The 14,925-nt window shown below is 42.6% G+C and overlaps 1 protein-coding gene across 2 annotated transcripts in view; it reads left to right on the top strand.

The window, feature by feature from the left end:
* Positions 1-14,010, top strand: part of CLCN2 (chloride voltage-gated channel 2) — a 139,649-nt gene extending 125,639 nt beyond the window's left edge. Inside the window, exons 17-24 of one of the 2 annotated variants that reach the window (XM_044289948.1) lie at positions 2,727-2,872; positions 4,567-4,675; positions 4,749-4,819; positions 5,015-5,077; positions 5,331-5,372; positions 9,632-9,736; positions 13,070-13,156; positions 13,246-14,010. In XM_044289948.1, the coding sequence (XP_044145883.1) occupies positions 2,727-2,872; positions 4,567-4,675; positions 4,749-4,819; positions 5,015-5,077; positions 5,331-5,372; positions 9,632-9,736; positions 13,070-13,156; positions 13,246-13,434 (812 nt within the window). In that variant the 3' untranslated portion in view covers positions 13,435-14,010. The remainder of the gene's footprint in view (positions 1-2,726; positions 2,873-4,566; positions 4,676-4,748; positions 4,820-5,014; positions 5,078-5,330; positions 5,373-9,631; positions 9,737-13,069; positions 13,157-13,245) is intronic. The other variant, XM_044289949.1, reaches the window with a different exon arrangement.
* The last annotated feature ends 915 nt before the right edge of the window (positions 14,011-14,925 follow it).

Raw genomic sequence — 14,925 nt, 5'->3', positions numbered from 1 at the left:
TTGAGTTTGTAAAGAAGAATACAAACACTGCTATTTTTTTTTAACAGTCTAATATTCACTTTTCTTCAATTTTTTTAGAGGAACAACACAAATTAGATATATTTTTCTTCATGTTTTGATTTGGAATAGAATGTGTAGTGTTCCCAATTCATTTGTGTGTATGGAAATAAAAGCTATAAGGGTCCATTCACACGTCCGTAAGTGTTTTGCTGATCCGCAAAACACGGACACCGGCAATGTGCATTCCGCATTTTGCGGACCGCACATCGCTGGCACTATAATAGAAAATGCCTAATCTTGTCCGCAATTGCGGATAAAAATAGGACATGCTCTATTTTTTTGTGGAAACGGAAGCACGGATGCAGAAGTGCAGATCCGCAAATGCGGACAGTACATTCCAGCCCCATTGAAAATGAATGGGTCTGCCCCCGTTCCGCAAAATTGTGAATGGACCCATAGAAGGATTTTGAGCTTTATTCACTTTTAAACACACTGCTATTATTTTTAACACAACTGTATATTACCCAGCTTTCCTGGGATAGTGAAAGTAACTATGGCACTCAACTTTAGGCCCCTTTTAGGCGATTGAGTTCCACACTCTGGACTCGCAGCGTGAGCATGCAGCAGCTCCCGTCCTGACCTCCCAGGACTGAAGGGATCGCATAACATTATATTGATTTATGATGCTATGTAACCCTTAGAGGTTTAGAATGTATTGTATAACACTGCCAGTATTATGTCAGTGTTATCCAATACATTCCAGAACTGTAAAGTTACATAGCATCATAAATCAATATAATGTTATGCGACTCCGGCAGTGCTTGGAGGTCCGGATGGGAGCTGCTGCATGCTCACGCTGCGAGTCCAGAGCGTAGAACTCGCTCGTCTGAAAGGGGCTTTAGGCCTCTTTCACACGAGCGTGACGGATTAGGTCCGGATGCGTTCAGGGTGCGTTCAGTGAAACTCGCACTATTTTGCAAGAAAGTTCAGTCAGTTTTGTCTGCGATTGCGTTCAGTTGTTCGTTTTTTTTCCGCGCGGGTGCAATGCGTTTTCATGCGTTTTTCACGCGCGTGATAAAAAACTGGAGGTTTACAAACAACATCTCTTAGCAACCATCAGTGAACAACGCATCGCACCCGCACTTGCTTGCGGATGCAATGCGTTTTTCACGCTGCCCCATTCACTTCTATGGGGCCAGGGCTGCGTGAAAAACGCTGAATATAGAACATGCTGCGATTTTTACGCAACGCAGAACTGAGGCTCATGTACACAGACCCATTGAAATGAATGGGTCAGAATTCAGTGTGGGTGCTATGCGTTCACATCACGCATTGCACCCGCGCGGAAAACTCGCTCGTGTTAAAGGGGCCTTAGAGTGAGAATTGGGTTTTATTTAGGTAAATTTGTGTTTAGTAGTCCCCAGTACAGCTCCACATGGTATGATACTCGGCTTTGTCAGGGCCATGAAAGACAAATATGGGAAACTATGGCATGGTATTCTGGAGTAAGAATAGGGATTTATTTAGGTACGTCACATGATCTTGGTACGTCACATGATCTTTTACCATGGTGATTCACCATGGTAAAAGACCATGTGATGACCGGAGTGACGTCATAAAAGGTCCTTTACCTCTATTTAATGCTCACCACAGGTCCTAGTCAACAAAGGAGACACAAGGAGATGCTGGGCTTCGCGATCAAGTGGACTAAGGTGAGTTAAAAAAAATTTATTTATTTTTTTAACCCCTCCAGCCCTATTGTACTATGCATTCTGTATTCAGAATGCTATTATTTTCCCTTATAACCATGTTATAAGGGAAAATAATACAATCTACAGAACACCAATCCCAGACCCGAACTTCTGTGAAAAAGTTCGGGTTTGGGTACCAAACATGCGCGATTTTTCTCACGCAAGTGCAAAACGCATTACAATGTTTTGCACTCGCACGGAAAAATCGCGCATTTTCCCGCAACGCACCCGCCTCTTATCCGGCCAAAAAAAACTGACGCCCGTGTGAAAGAGGCCTAAAGGATACTTCCAGCCAGAAACAGTTAAAAAAGATCTTATCTCGTGACCTAGATGTTTGTGTGGAATTGTATTTGAATTATACATACACGGTAACATTTTAGATCCTATTACTGTTCTGTGAGGCTATGTAACGGGGATGGGGCTGGGACAACCTCTCATTCATTTTCATGGTACAACTCGGCACCAGAAAATGTGAAACTGTTGAACCAAGGACAGTATAAAAACAAGATGATAATAGAATACATATAATACATTTAAGGATAAGGGCTTTTTTGGTTACTTTCCAAGCCAAAACACTACTTTTTTACACTTACACTACTGTTTTATATACAAGTTGTACCTGGGTGATTTTAATGGAACTGTGCTTGCTTCTTTTGTATATTAGTATAGAAGTATGCTTATACGTCTCTGGCTATTGGGTGATATGCAGTCTCTTACTTCTGACAGTCCTGTTCAAATAAAGGTTGTATTTTGTTGTAGTTCTTGGTAATTTACCTGGCTCCAGAACACTTCTTATGTCCTTATGTCCTTATGTCCCATCTATTGCTTACATTACTGTTCTTGTGAATCCAAATCATTGCCTTCCTCTGGCTTTTTTTTTTTTTGTTCTACATCATTAATATTAAGGATGTGAAAGTGTGTGCAGTGAAAGAGGGAGTAATTAAATATTGATGCAGTGATTGTCTCTTTCTCCAGAGTCCATGGTGTTGCTGGGCTCCATTGACTGCGCTCAGCTGGTGTCTTTGCTGCGCTTTCAGCTCAGCAGAAAACGTCGCCTGCAGCAGCTGAGAGAGAAAGAGAATGGGGGAAAGAAAGAAGTAGAGAGCAGTGTGCGATTCCAGGTGAAGAGATGCAATTTATACTGATGGTGTCAATGCTTAGAGGAATCTGTCACCAGGAAATTCACTGTTAGACTAGGCACAATGTCTTGTAGGGCTAGCTCAGCGGAATGCAATGATACCTTTCGCTTAGTGATCCATTGCTCTATTCTGGAGAAAAAGTAATTTTAATCTATATGCAGATGTGCACCAAGGGCAGGCACAAGGAACCTGATAACATTCCAAAAAGAGAGAAAAAAAGCATTGCACGTACACGAGCTCTGCATTGATCTGTTGCTTCTCAGCATAATTACTAGTATACAGCGCCATAGTCCACCTAATGTATACAGAACCATTTGCATACATTTTGATCAACGTGCATAAGCCCACTCACCACATCAAGCTTGCCTCTTTTGAAAGGGACCTACTCTAATTTGGCACAGCACCACGTGGCAATCGTCACCGCCAAAACGCAGCACCCACAGGCGGCGAGACCCAACAGCCTAACAGCACCCCTGCTGTCAAACTGAGCCCCCTCAGCACTGGATCCCACTAACCCCCACAAACACAGCATCAAAGCCACAGCAACAACCACGCAGTACTGCGCCATGTGAAAAGATGTCTAGAACTCACCTGTCCATGTGGTCTCAGAACTTAAACTGAGACCAAGTAGCCTTCAACCTATATGTAGTCTCCTGGTAATGGTGGTATTGCACAAAGCACTGAATTCTCCATTGGAAGCAATGCTCCATATAGAATCAGACACACACAGATGCAGTAATGACAGACACACTGGTCTATTACTTAGGGCTGTTTCACACGAGCGGATGCCATGCGTGTCATCCGCTCCGTGAAAGAGTGCCAAGACCCGATGCAGACTGCAGAGGCACGGAGCATTATCAGTCATGTTGATGCTCCGTGCCTCTGCAGTCTGCATCGGGTCTTGGCACTCTTTCACGGAGTGGATGCCACGCACGGCATCCGCTCGTGTGAAACAGCCCTTACAGGTGAAACTTGAAAAATTAGAATATCGTGCAAAAGTCCATTTATTTCAGTAATGCAACTTAAAAGGAATTGGATTATTGCAGCTTAAAATTAAAATATTGTGAAAAGATTCAGTATTCGAGGCTCAAAGTGTCACACTCTAGTCAGCTAATAATCCATACCCCCTGAGCAAAGGGTACCTCAAAATTGGGACTTTGGGGTTTCATAAACTGTAAGCCGTAATCATCCAAATTGTAACAAATAAAGGCTTGAGATATCTCGCTTTGCATGTAATGAGTCTCATATGTTAGTTTCACCTGTTTAGTTGCATTACTGAACTTTGCACGATATTCTAATTTTTCGAGTTTCACCTGTATGTGCTGGAGTTATAACGCTGCTGAGAACTGATGAATAAGCCGGACTCTTCTCTGGCAGCACATACCTTTTCTTCCGCATGCATTGCCAGGATTAACCAGTAAGTTCTCAGCAGCGGTGCTTCTTCAGCAGACCGCGGATTTCAGTCACTACTTTATGTTGTCCCCTGTCCCTTTTTGGCCAATCCAAGCAGTAATGACCTTTTGATTGATAATCTAAATATCTGTACTAAAGAAGCTGTCTTCTCGGTCACAGTATTGTTTCATACTCAGAACTTTTAGGATTCTGTATGTGCTGTACAAGTACCCTTTCTTCCATGTTTTAGTGGAGTCGTTTATTGAAATGCTGTTGTTCTTTAGATAGAAACAGAGGAGTCCTCATTTTCTCCACCACCAGTAGGGGAAAGTCGAAAACCCCTTAAACCAGCTCTGAAACGCAACCAGAGTAGCGTGACGGAACATTCTCAAGGTACTTTATTTTCAGTAGGTATGATTTGTAGCAAGAAAGGAACAGTGGAAGATCTATTATCTTTTACTTACAGATGAATCCGATAATTCCGTAGCCGCCTTGAAAAATATATTCTGTGCCAAAGACTTCAGTGAAACTATGGAGGTAAGGAGGCATCCACACATCTGCTCTCACCCTCCTTGTGCCGCATGTTGAGCGCAGAGCATGTATTCACTATGTACTCCCTGCTTCTGACTCTGTGATACTCACCCATTAACCATCCCTCTTTGCCCTTTCACTCCATTGTGTTACTCACCATGCAGTGCTCATATTTGTTTTCTATGTTGTTGCTAACCTAAGTCTGCCAAGAATCCTGCATCACCCTTAAAGATTAAGTTGAAACGGAAGCGGCCACGTAGGACGGTAGGTAAACGACTAACCTGTACCATGTGCCTCTACTTCACATTGCCGCTAATCAACAGTAACTTCTGGTATGTGCTTGTTTAGTGCATGGAAACGCACGCTGCCTGCATCACTAATGTGATGGATCAAATTGTAATCATTACTCACTATTATGAAATCATCTACGGAAGAGAAGTGTTCAGTTTTTTTTCTCCTTCCTTAAATATGTATGTGATACCCCATGTGACTTATTGTAAGATATCTTTTGTTTTAGGGGGAAGATATGGACGAGATAGATACAATGACACCATCACAGGTGAGTCTGCATCGGGTTGGTTGTTCCAGTAAGAAGTTCTGTTGCAGGATATAAAACTGTCTACACTTTTACATCAATTCAGTGGGTCTTAATAAAAAATTCCCTATAGATCAGTTTTGCAGCATCTATGCAGTGTGCATACACGGTGACAGCAAACTAATTCTGTGTAGTGCAACCCATACTTTCTTCCATTTTCCCCCGCCATTGTGATAATATACATTTGGGTAGGTTAGCCAAAATAGAGAACAGATAGAAGGGAGTATGACCACAGGATCAGACTACACAGAATTCATGTGTTGTCTGTTACCATGGAGATGCATAGTCTGCTAGTCTACATTAGGGTGTCCACTAGCTTTACCTCACCGACCACGCCCCCAAACCGATAAACCACGCTCACCTCCGTGAAGCCAAAGGGGATGAGAGAAGACTCAGTCAGTTGCTGTAGCTCACGCTCAGACAGCGCAGTGCTGCTGTCTGAGCGTGAGCTACTGCAAGGGTGGACATCCCTGTGTCTGTCCAAGCCCTGAGCCGGACAGAGCACAGGGAGCCAGAAAATCGGACTGCCTGGCCTAAAACTGGACGTCTAGCCACCCTAGTCTACATAGGAACTCTAGAAACAATCCGGCAGGAAATTTTTAATTGTTACCGTTGGGAATCATAGACCTGCTGGACAGTTACACGCAGAACCCATATACAAGTAGAGAGAAAACCTTTATATACAATAACCTGATAATGAATCATGTATGAGATACTAATAGGATAATACACCCTTATTATATAATAGCAAGTCACCAAGTACATCTGTGACCATGTGAAAGAGGCCACAATCAGAACATGGACCATTGTGAATACTGCTGCATTTGATACTAGATTTTCACTGTAAAGGTTGTCTTCATTTTATTAAATTGTGTTTTAGATAAATTGCCTTCCTGCTTTTGTATGCTTATGAATGAAGGATAGGATTACTGTCATATTCCTTAGTCATTCTGTATGTATTGAGGTTGCTCAATACAGGAATAGTGTTAGGTTAAGGGTCCATTCACACGTCCGCAATTTCGTTCCGCATTTTGCAGAACGGAATTGCGGACCCATCCAATTCCGGATACGGAATTGCGGACCCGCACTTCCGGGTCCGCAGTTCCGTTCCTGAAAAAAAAAGAACATGTCCTATTCTTGTCCACAATTGCGGACAAGAATAGGCATATTCTATTTGTGCCGGCGATGTGCGGAACGCACATTGCCGTGTCCGAGTTTTGCGGATCGATCGGTGGATCCGCAAAATACGTTACGGACGTGTGAATGGACCCTTAATGTGGGAAATGCAAATTTCACTGGATGTTGCACCAGTAAAGTACACAGCATGATACCGTTCCCTTGTTCATACTCTAAACAGCATTGGCTGAAGGTACTCATTGCAATATGGCAAATATTGAAGCAAATTTACTAATCCCATAGATAGCTTAAACTTAGACGGGCTGTCCAGACCTGTACCACATTTATCATAGTGGCTCGGGCTGGGTGGTAAATTTGTTGCATAGCGAGGCACCTTTAGGGCTCTTTCACATCTGCGTTATAGTCTTCCGGCATAGAGTTCCGTCGTCGGGGCTCTATGCCGGAAGAATACTGATCAGGATTTTCCTAATGCATTCTGAATGGACAGTCCGTCCTTCAGGATGTCTTCCGTTCCGGAACGGAACGTTTTTTGGCCGCAGCAAATAGCGCAGCATGCTGCGCTTTTTGCTCCGGCCAAAAATCCGGAACACTTGCCGCAAGGCCGGATCCGGAATGAATGCCCATTGAAAGGCATTGATCCGGATCCGGCCTTAAGCTAAACGTCGTTTCGGCGCATTGCCGGATGCGACGTTTAGCTTTTTCTCAATGGTTACCATGTCTGCCGGGACGCTAAAGTCCCGGCAGCCATGGTAAAGTGCAGTGGGGAGCGGGGAGCAGCATACTTACCGTCCGTGCGGCTCCCGGGGCGCTCCAGAGTGACGTCAGGGCGCCCCAAGCGCATGGATCACGTGATCGCATGGACACGTCATCCATGCGCATGGGGCGCTCTGACGTCATTCTGGAGCGCCCCGGGAGCCGCACGGCTGGTAAGTATGCTGCTCCCCCGCTCCCCACTACTACTATGGCAACCAGGACTTTAATAGCGTCCTGGGTGCCATAGTAACACTGAAAGCATTTTGAAGACGGATCCGTCTTCAAATGCTTTCAGTACACTTGCGTTTTTCCGGATCCGGCGTGTAATTCCGGCAAGTGGAGTACACGCCGGATCCGGACAACGCAAGTGTGAAAGAGGCCTTATTTAGATTTATACCAACTATTGGTTGACTTAATTTAAGACGTCAGAATTGTGGTGCAATTTCGGTGTCACATAAATGTCACAAATTAGGCCATGCCCCATTTCCCACACCACAGCATTTTGCTGGTAAGTCACTTTTCAGGCTAAGGCAACAATAATTTCTGTAAACCTAGATTCGCCAACTTGTTCCACATTTTGGCACAATTTACTGCATAATCTCCGTGCACTCACATTAGTAAATGTGGGGCAATATATTAGTATTGCATGTGCAATGTAAGGCTGGGTTCACATCTGCGCTGTGAACTCTGGCAGTTTGTTTCGGCAGAGGAACAGACTGCCGGAGTTCACTGTATCCGGCATAGTCAGTTGCGCTCCGCCAGATCCCCATTCACTGTAATGGGATCTGGCGGTAATCCGTCTGCTTTACGGCATATATGCCAACTTTTGTCCGGACAAAAAATGTTGCATCCGGATTACAGTGTCGGGGTTCACAACGCAGTTGTGAACCTGGCTTAAGTTATCTGCAGGTTTGTATTTACACAAAAAAATATGATAGCATAAAACCAATTGAACACCTTCCCTGTGCTTTCTGATGGATGTAGCTTGTCACATGCATGCATGAAATTGCATTGAATCACATTGTATGGACTTAATCATTGTGGAGCCCAGACCTTAAAGGGGTTTTCCATCTAGGAAAAATCTATTAGAAAACAGGTTAGAATGTTGAACAAAAAAAGTTATACTCCCCCGTACTAATCCTTTACCGCTCTCGTACTGGTGCTTCCCAGGTCGCACCTCTTCCTTGGCCTTAATGGACCTTGATGTTTTAATGCTACTGCTTTCTAAATAGTTCATAAATGAAGTTCACAAACAGCAGATTTGTCATAGAAACCCTTGTATAGGACCAGAATAAACATCTAGAAAAGATAGTCATGCATGTGCCAATTCCAGCAAGGTCTGTGGTTGCTATGGACACAACCAAGCCAAAAACTGAGACTTCAGTAGAGTGAGGCACATGCATCTCATCAGGTACATAGCTACAAAGTGTTGGTCACCAACCATGACAGTCTTTTGAAAAGCATCCATAGATCAGCATCGAGCAGTGCAGCCTACAAGGTCTGGCTGGCTGCAACTGTGCACAAGCAGATGTAATGCCATCACAGCATGGAGGTATCCTGCATGATAAGAGAGCACCTGGTATCCCACACGCTAAAACTGGCCTGTGGAATATCGAAGATGTGATATTTTCACACATGCATTTCTTGATGGACAAAGTATTTAAAAATGCAATACTAATTTGTTCTCTGTAGTTGACATACAACATATCCCAGAAATACCCTTATTTCCTTTTGTTGATTTTTATAACCTCCAAAAATCACTTTTGATTCATATGCAAATTAGAAGTAAAGAGCCCAAGGGGCAGTACCCATCACTGATAGAGCCAGCCGCTCCCATTTAAATCGAGCCCTGCACCTTTTCTCTATATTCCTCCACTCCCAACATCATTGAGCCACTACTTGAACTCTCACGCCACTGGATCTCCTCTTCCAGATTGTCTGTGCTGTAGTAGACTTGATGATGCCGCGTCCACAGAGCATCGATGTACACCTGATGCCAGGAGTGGTCGGAGGTGAAGAGGAGGCACATAGGGAAGGAGCGGAGCTTGATTCAAATGGGAGCAGCTGGGTTCCATTGGTGATGGTTACTACCACTATGGCTTTTATTTATTTTTTTGTATGTGAATCAAAGGTTGTTTTATTGGAGGCTATATAAATCAACAAAAGGAAATAAAGGTATGTTTGGGATATGTTCGATGTCAACTACACGGCACTGGGAATAGTTTTAAATGTGGTGTATGTGCTGACAGACTCATTTTAATAGAGGAAGCCTGCATATTGTTAAGCTGAGATGCTATAATTGGGAAGCTATCACTTCTTTTTCGTTTTATTAGATTTTAGAATGGGAAGAGCTTCAGCTGGATGAAACAATCAATTTCAACAACTTAAAAATTGACCCTGCACCATTCCAGTTGGTGGAAAGAACATCTCTACATAAAGTACAATGCATCTATCTGTTTTTCTATCTCTGTCTGTCAGTTCAAAATAGACCAGAGTTTTCCAGTCTACAAAGTTAAATATCTGGGAAAGATATCATAAGTCAAGTACCTATAGATCTAGTAGTTACTTCACCAAGTATTCTGCATTCTTCTTGCAGTTTTGGGGCGCCACAGATACATTGAATGTGGTAATTTGCTTATATCCCACATGCCCTGGCACAAATAACTCCTGGTGCTTACCCTGCATTTGATACTCTGTTAGTTTACCATGTAGATGTGGTCTACAACATCTGGTCACAAGTATCTTATTAAGTGCAGAACTTATACAAATGAGAATATTTTTTATTATTGCATTCTTATTTTGAGTTAACAATTTTTTTTCTAGTTGAACTTTATTTAAAAAATCAATAGTTTGTATTCTGCAGACTGTTCTTTCTGCTTTTCACTGAATTCCGTCAGAATGCTTCTATGTCATCTTGATCTATAGCACTTATATCTTTACTCCTAACAGCTTATAAACACCCATTTAACCTGAAGTCTTATTAGTATGGTCATAATTTAGCTAAAGTGAGTGTTTGTGAGCTGTCAGAGAAGATATAAGGGCTATAGATTAAGATGACGTATAAACGGCACTGTCTTATCCTCTTTTTTTTGGTGCATGTTCCTAAGGCTCCATTCACACGTCCATGGTGTGTTTCGGACCCGCAAATTGCGGATCCGCAACACAACGGCCCGGCACCCCTATAGAAATGCCTATACGGGTTCGCAGCTGCGGACAAGAATACAAGAATGGGACATGTTCTATCTTTTGCGGAGCTGCGGACCCGAAGAATAGGGACGCTGTCCGCATTCATTCGGTCCCCATAGAGAATGAATAGGTCCGCACCCGTTCCGCAAAATTGCAGAACGTATGCGGACCCATTTGCGGACGTGTGAATGGAGCCTATTTGATCCCTCCTGCAGCTGGATAAGTATCTTACTAATCCACCTCACAATAATGGGACAGCCCTCATATTTCAGATGCAGTTAAAAGTTGTCTTTATTGAAGAACTGCCTCGTTCAGAATTTCACATTAAGCAAAAGTAAGTGTCACGGAAGGTGTACAGGAAACTAGAAGACACAAAATGAAGATCCGACTGACTGGATCCAAAACTAAGGAACAAAAGGGATAGCCCTGCATCAGACCTGGCTCTCTCCCTAACTGCTCAGCCTATGCGAAAATCCCAATGGTAGATGATCGCATATCCTCGTACCTCGACTGTATAACACCTGAACATCCTATAATAGTGAGGGGACACGACCACCGGCTCCCTACACTTGATACGGAGGGAGTCAGGGTCATCTGGGATCCAGCAAACAGGAAAACACAAATGAACGAACAAAACTTATCTGTAGAAGACTCAGTAGTAGGATCAGCATGCACACACTCCAGGAAGGAATATAAACCGCAAAGTGATGCAGTATGGTAAGGGATTTAAAGGGATGCAATCAGTGCAACTACATGACAGCTGAGAGAGGCTAACGAGATGAGACAATGAAAGCAAAACAAAAGGAACCTCAAGGAGGAGGATCTGAAGGACGTCTGTCAGAGCTTCTCAGATGTCTGGTGGTGACAGTAAGTTTGAAGTTTCGGGCAGGTTGTGCCCTGTGTGAAGCCAAAAATAGCATTTGCTACAGGTAAATACCAAACAGTATGGATATTCACAGATCTCGCACACCTAGCGTACTAAGTATATTACATATCTCTTACGGAGAATGGGTCTCTCATTAAATTAGGCCATTCTGAATCTAATAGTACTGAAGCTTGTACCTGGGCTCATTTTGGAGCCAAGCTATTCAGAGCCAGCGATATATGTGAATATATATACAGCAGTTGTATTTTGGATATTAATGATTACCATATAGCATACTGAGCGGAGGGATCCCTTACATCCGTTAAAGGACTAAAGGGTGTCATTTATGATGCTGAAATACGCCTATATTAGGCATATTTCAGGTGCAGATTGTGGCACAAAGGTTAGTTGCGCCGCAATCTGCAACTTCTGCCCAGTCACGCCAGGTCTACAAAAGTGGGTATGGCAGGGAAGGGGCCGGCAGGCCCGTCTGATTTACCACTTTCTATGCCTGTATCAGGTGTAGAAAAGGTCTAAATATAAGACAGCTCGGAAGCATTTAGAACTGGCGGAGTATCTGCCAAAGTTATGAAGAGGCTGTCGACTCTTCATAACTTCGGCAGATGCACTGCCAGCTTAGGGGTTTATTAAGACTGGCATCTAAAAAGCCGGTCTTAATAAGTGTTGCCCCTAAGTGTCAGCTAGTACAGAATTTTTACATTGCAGCACCTCTATCACATGTTCTGCACTGTATATTAACACAAAAATGAAAGCGACATCCACAAAATAACATGCTACATATCCATGATTTGGTTATTGGAATATATGTCTGGGCTAGATATACAGATTACAACTAGCTAGATAAACTGGATATACAGAACAAGAAAATGTGAGTGACCGTAACACCATATGTGACTTAGTTACTGTGTTAATGCGATTAGGCAAGTTGATTCCTCCATTTCATGAAAGACCCCTTCTCCTTAAGGCCTCCTGCACATGACCCTATCCATTTAGCGGTCCGCAAAACACAGATACCAGCTGAGCGCATGGCGCCATTTTTTTTTTTTTTTTTTACTCCTGCAGAAATGTCCTATATTTGTCTGAAAAACAGACAAGTACCAGACATGTATCATTTTTGCAGGGCCGTAGAACGGACATACGGATGAAGACTGAACATAAAGTCATGTGCATGAGCCTTAAGTGATAGGATATACAGCATACGCCAGGTGTGCGATATCTGTGAATATGCATTCACTTTAATGTGCCTCGTGTTTTATACTTTCCAATACTTGCCTGTATCATATACTATTTTCAGCCTGACAAAGGGCATAACCTGTACGGCCCGAAACGTCACACTTACGTTTGTTTAGTGTGAAATTCTGAATGTGGGGTTTCTTCAATAAAGACGACTTTTAATTGCATCTGAAGTATGAGTGCTGTACTGTGATTGTGAGAATAATTGTACAGATGAAGATGGCAGAGCAGCTTTCAGAGAGGGAAAGCTGAAAACTGCAGAGGACAAACTGTTGACTGGAAAATATGATTGTTAGCCCAAGATAAGGAGAATGCAATGATAAATACCCCCTAAAGTGCCCATAGCCTATAAAGAACCCCCTTTCCCTTACTTTTGCTGATATCAAGCTGGTGGATGCAATTCATATTAACAGATATTGTGCAGGTTTTTTTTTTGTATTCCTCACTTTGTTCATTCTCTTCTCAGGCACACACCGTTTTCTCCTTGCTTGGCATGGACCATGCTTATGTCACCTCCATAGGAAGACTCATTGGGATGGTGACATTGAGAGAGGTAACTGCTGCCAATAGATATAGTAGAGGCATTTTGACAACAAGTATATTTATGTTTTCTAAGAGTCCAAATTGTCTTGTTTTTGTCAGCTTCGTAAGGCTATTGAAGGCTCAGTGAACGCTAAAGGTGCTAAAGTGCGCCCTCCGTTAGCCAGCTTCAGAGACAGTTTCACAAGCAGTAGCGAGACAGAGACTGCCAATATAAGTAAATTGTGGGAAAGAAGCCACCGGCATCTACTACCTCGTGAATCCAGTCCCTCTGATAGTGATGACAAGTGACCTTAATCATACGTCAGCCATCAAGCAACATACTGTACACCTGGAGGATTCTGGGATTTCATATCAGCACTGCCATCTGTTTCATACAGAAAACCTTGAATGCACAAGCTGAACATTTGAATCGTGAGTCTTCCATTCCAACTCTAGAAGAAAAAGCAGGAGTTGGGGTATTTTTAATGTGGCCTTTATTGGCCTTCTTTTTAGAAGTGCCCTGCACCTTCTCAATAATGTGAACTCTAACCTTGTGATGATCACTGGAACTGGGTGCAATGTACCGACTAGACAGACTGGACTGCCATAAATCAGTAGTGATATTTTTTTAATTTCCAGTTATGACCCTCTTGGGGTTAACGCTGCCACTAATTTTATGTGCCATTAAAATAAATTAATGTTGTGTTTGTACAAAGGTCTAGCTGCATCATTGATGTCAACCAATTTAACCATGTTAGCCTCCCATTAGGCCTTATTCACCAAAAATGCAGTTTTGATTGTGTTTTCTATAGAGAAAACTAGGTCTGGGTTTTAAATGTTATAAATTTATTCATCTTCGCATTGCAAGAGTCATAACTTTTTTTTTTTTTTTTTGGGGGGGGGGGGGGGAAATTGGCAATGGCATCATTTTAGGATACTTATAATTAATTATTTAAAGGGGTTATCTGAGACAAAAAATGTCCCCTATATGCCCGGGCCCCTCACACTGAATATACTTACCGGTACCTGGCTCCCCGCGCTGCAACACAGCTGCTTCTCCCCGTTCTCGGATTAAAACATCCAGTGTCGGGGGCGCAGCCAATGGCAGGCGGTGACGGGAACGAGCCTTCCTAGTATTACGAGTGACGCTAGGGAGGCTCATCCCCATCACCGCCTGCCAGTGGCTGCTCGCCCCAACACCAGATGTTTTCATCTGTGCACGGGAAAAAGCTGCAGTGGCAGTGTGGGGACCAGGAGCGGCGCGGGGAGCGGTGTAAGTATATTCAGTGTGTTTCTATTTTTGGGGGTTTCATTTTTGCAGCATTCACCTGTATGTATAGATGACAACTTCATTAATTTCATTGGATCATGATAATTATGGCTATAGATTATGTTTTTTACAACTTTTGCACAATAAAACACTTTTTGATCAAACATTCTTCAAAATATTTTTTTTGTGTCATCAGTTTCTGACATAACTTATTTTTTTTTTTTTTCATACAGCTTATTTTTTTGCACAACAATTGCATTGGTACCATTTTAGCATACTTTTGAGTTTTTGATTGCTTTTTATTCCATTTTTTGGGGTGGCAAGGTAACTAAAAAACTGTAACTATTATTTATTTAATTTTTTTACAGTGTTCACTTTGCAGGTTAAATAACATGATCATTTTAAAGTTCATGTGGTTACAGACACAAAAATTACAGTTATGTTTTTTTTATTATGTAACATAATACACCATTTTACAGGGTAAAGTGTTTTTTGGAGGGGGTAGTTTTCTTTTTTAAATTCTTTTAAAC

This window comes from Bufo gargarizans, chromosome 4, assembly GCF_014858855.1.
Source record: "Bufo gargarizans isolate SCDJY-AF-19 chromosome 4, ASM1485885v1, whole genome shotgun sequence".
In the NCBI taxonomy this organism is placed as follows: Eukaryota; Metazoa; Chordata; class Amphibia; order Anura; family Bufonidae; genus Bufo; species Bufo gargarizans.
This window is presented reverse-complemented; position numbering and strand designations above follow the sequence as displayed.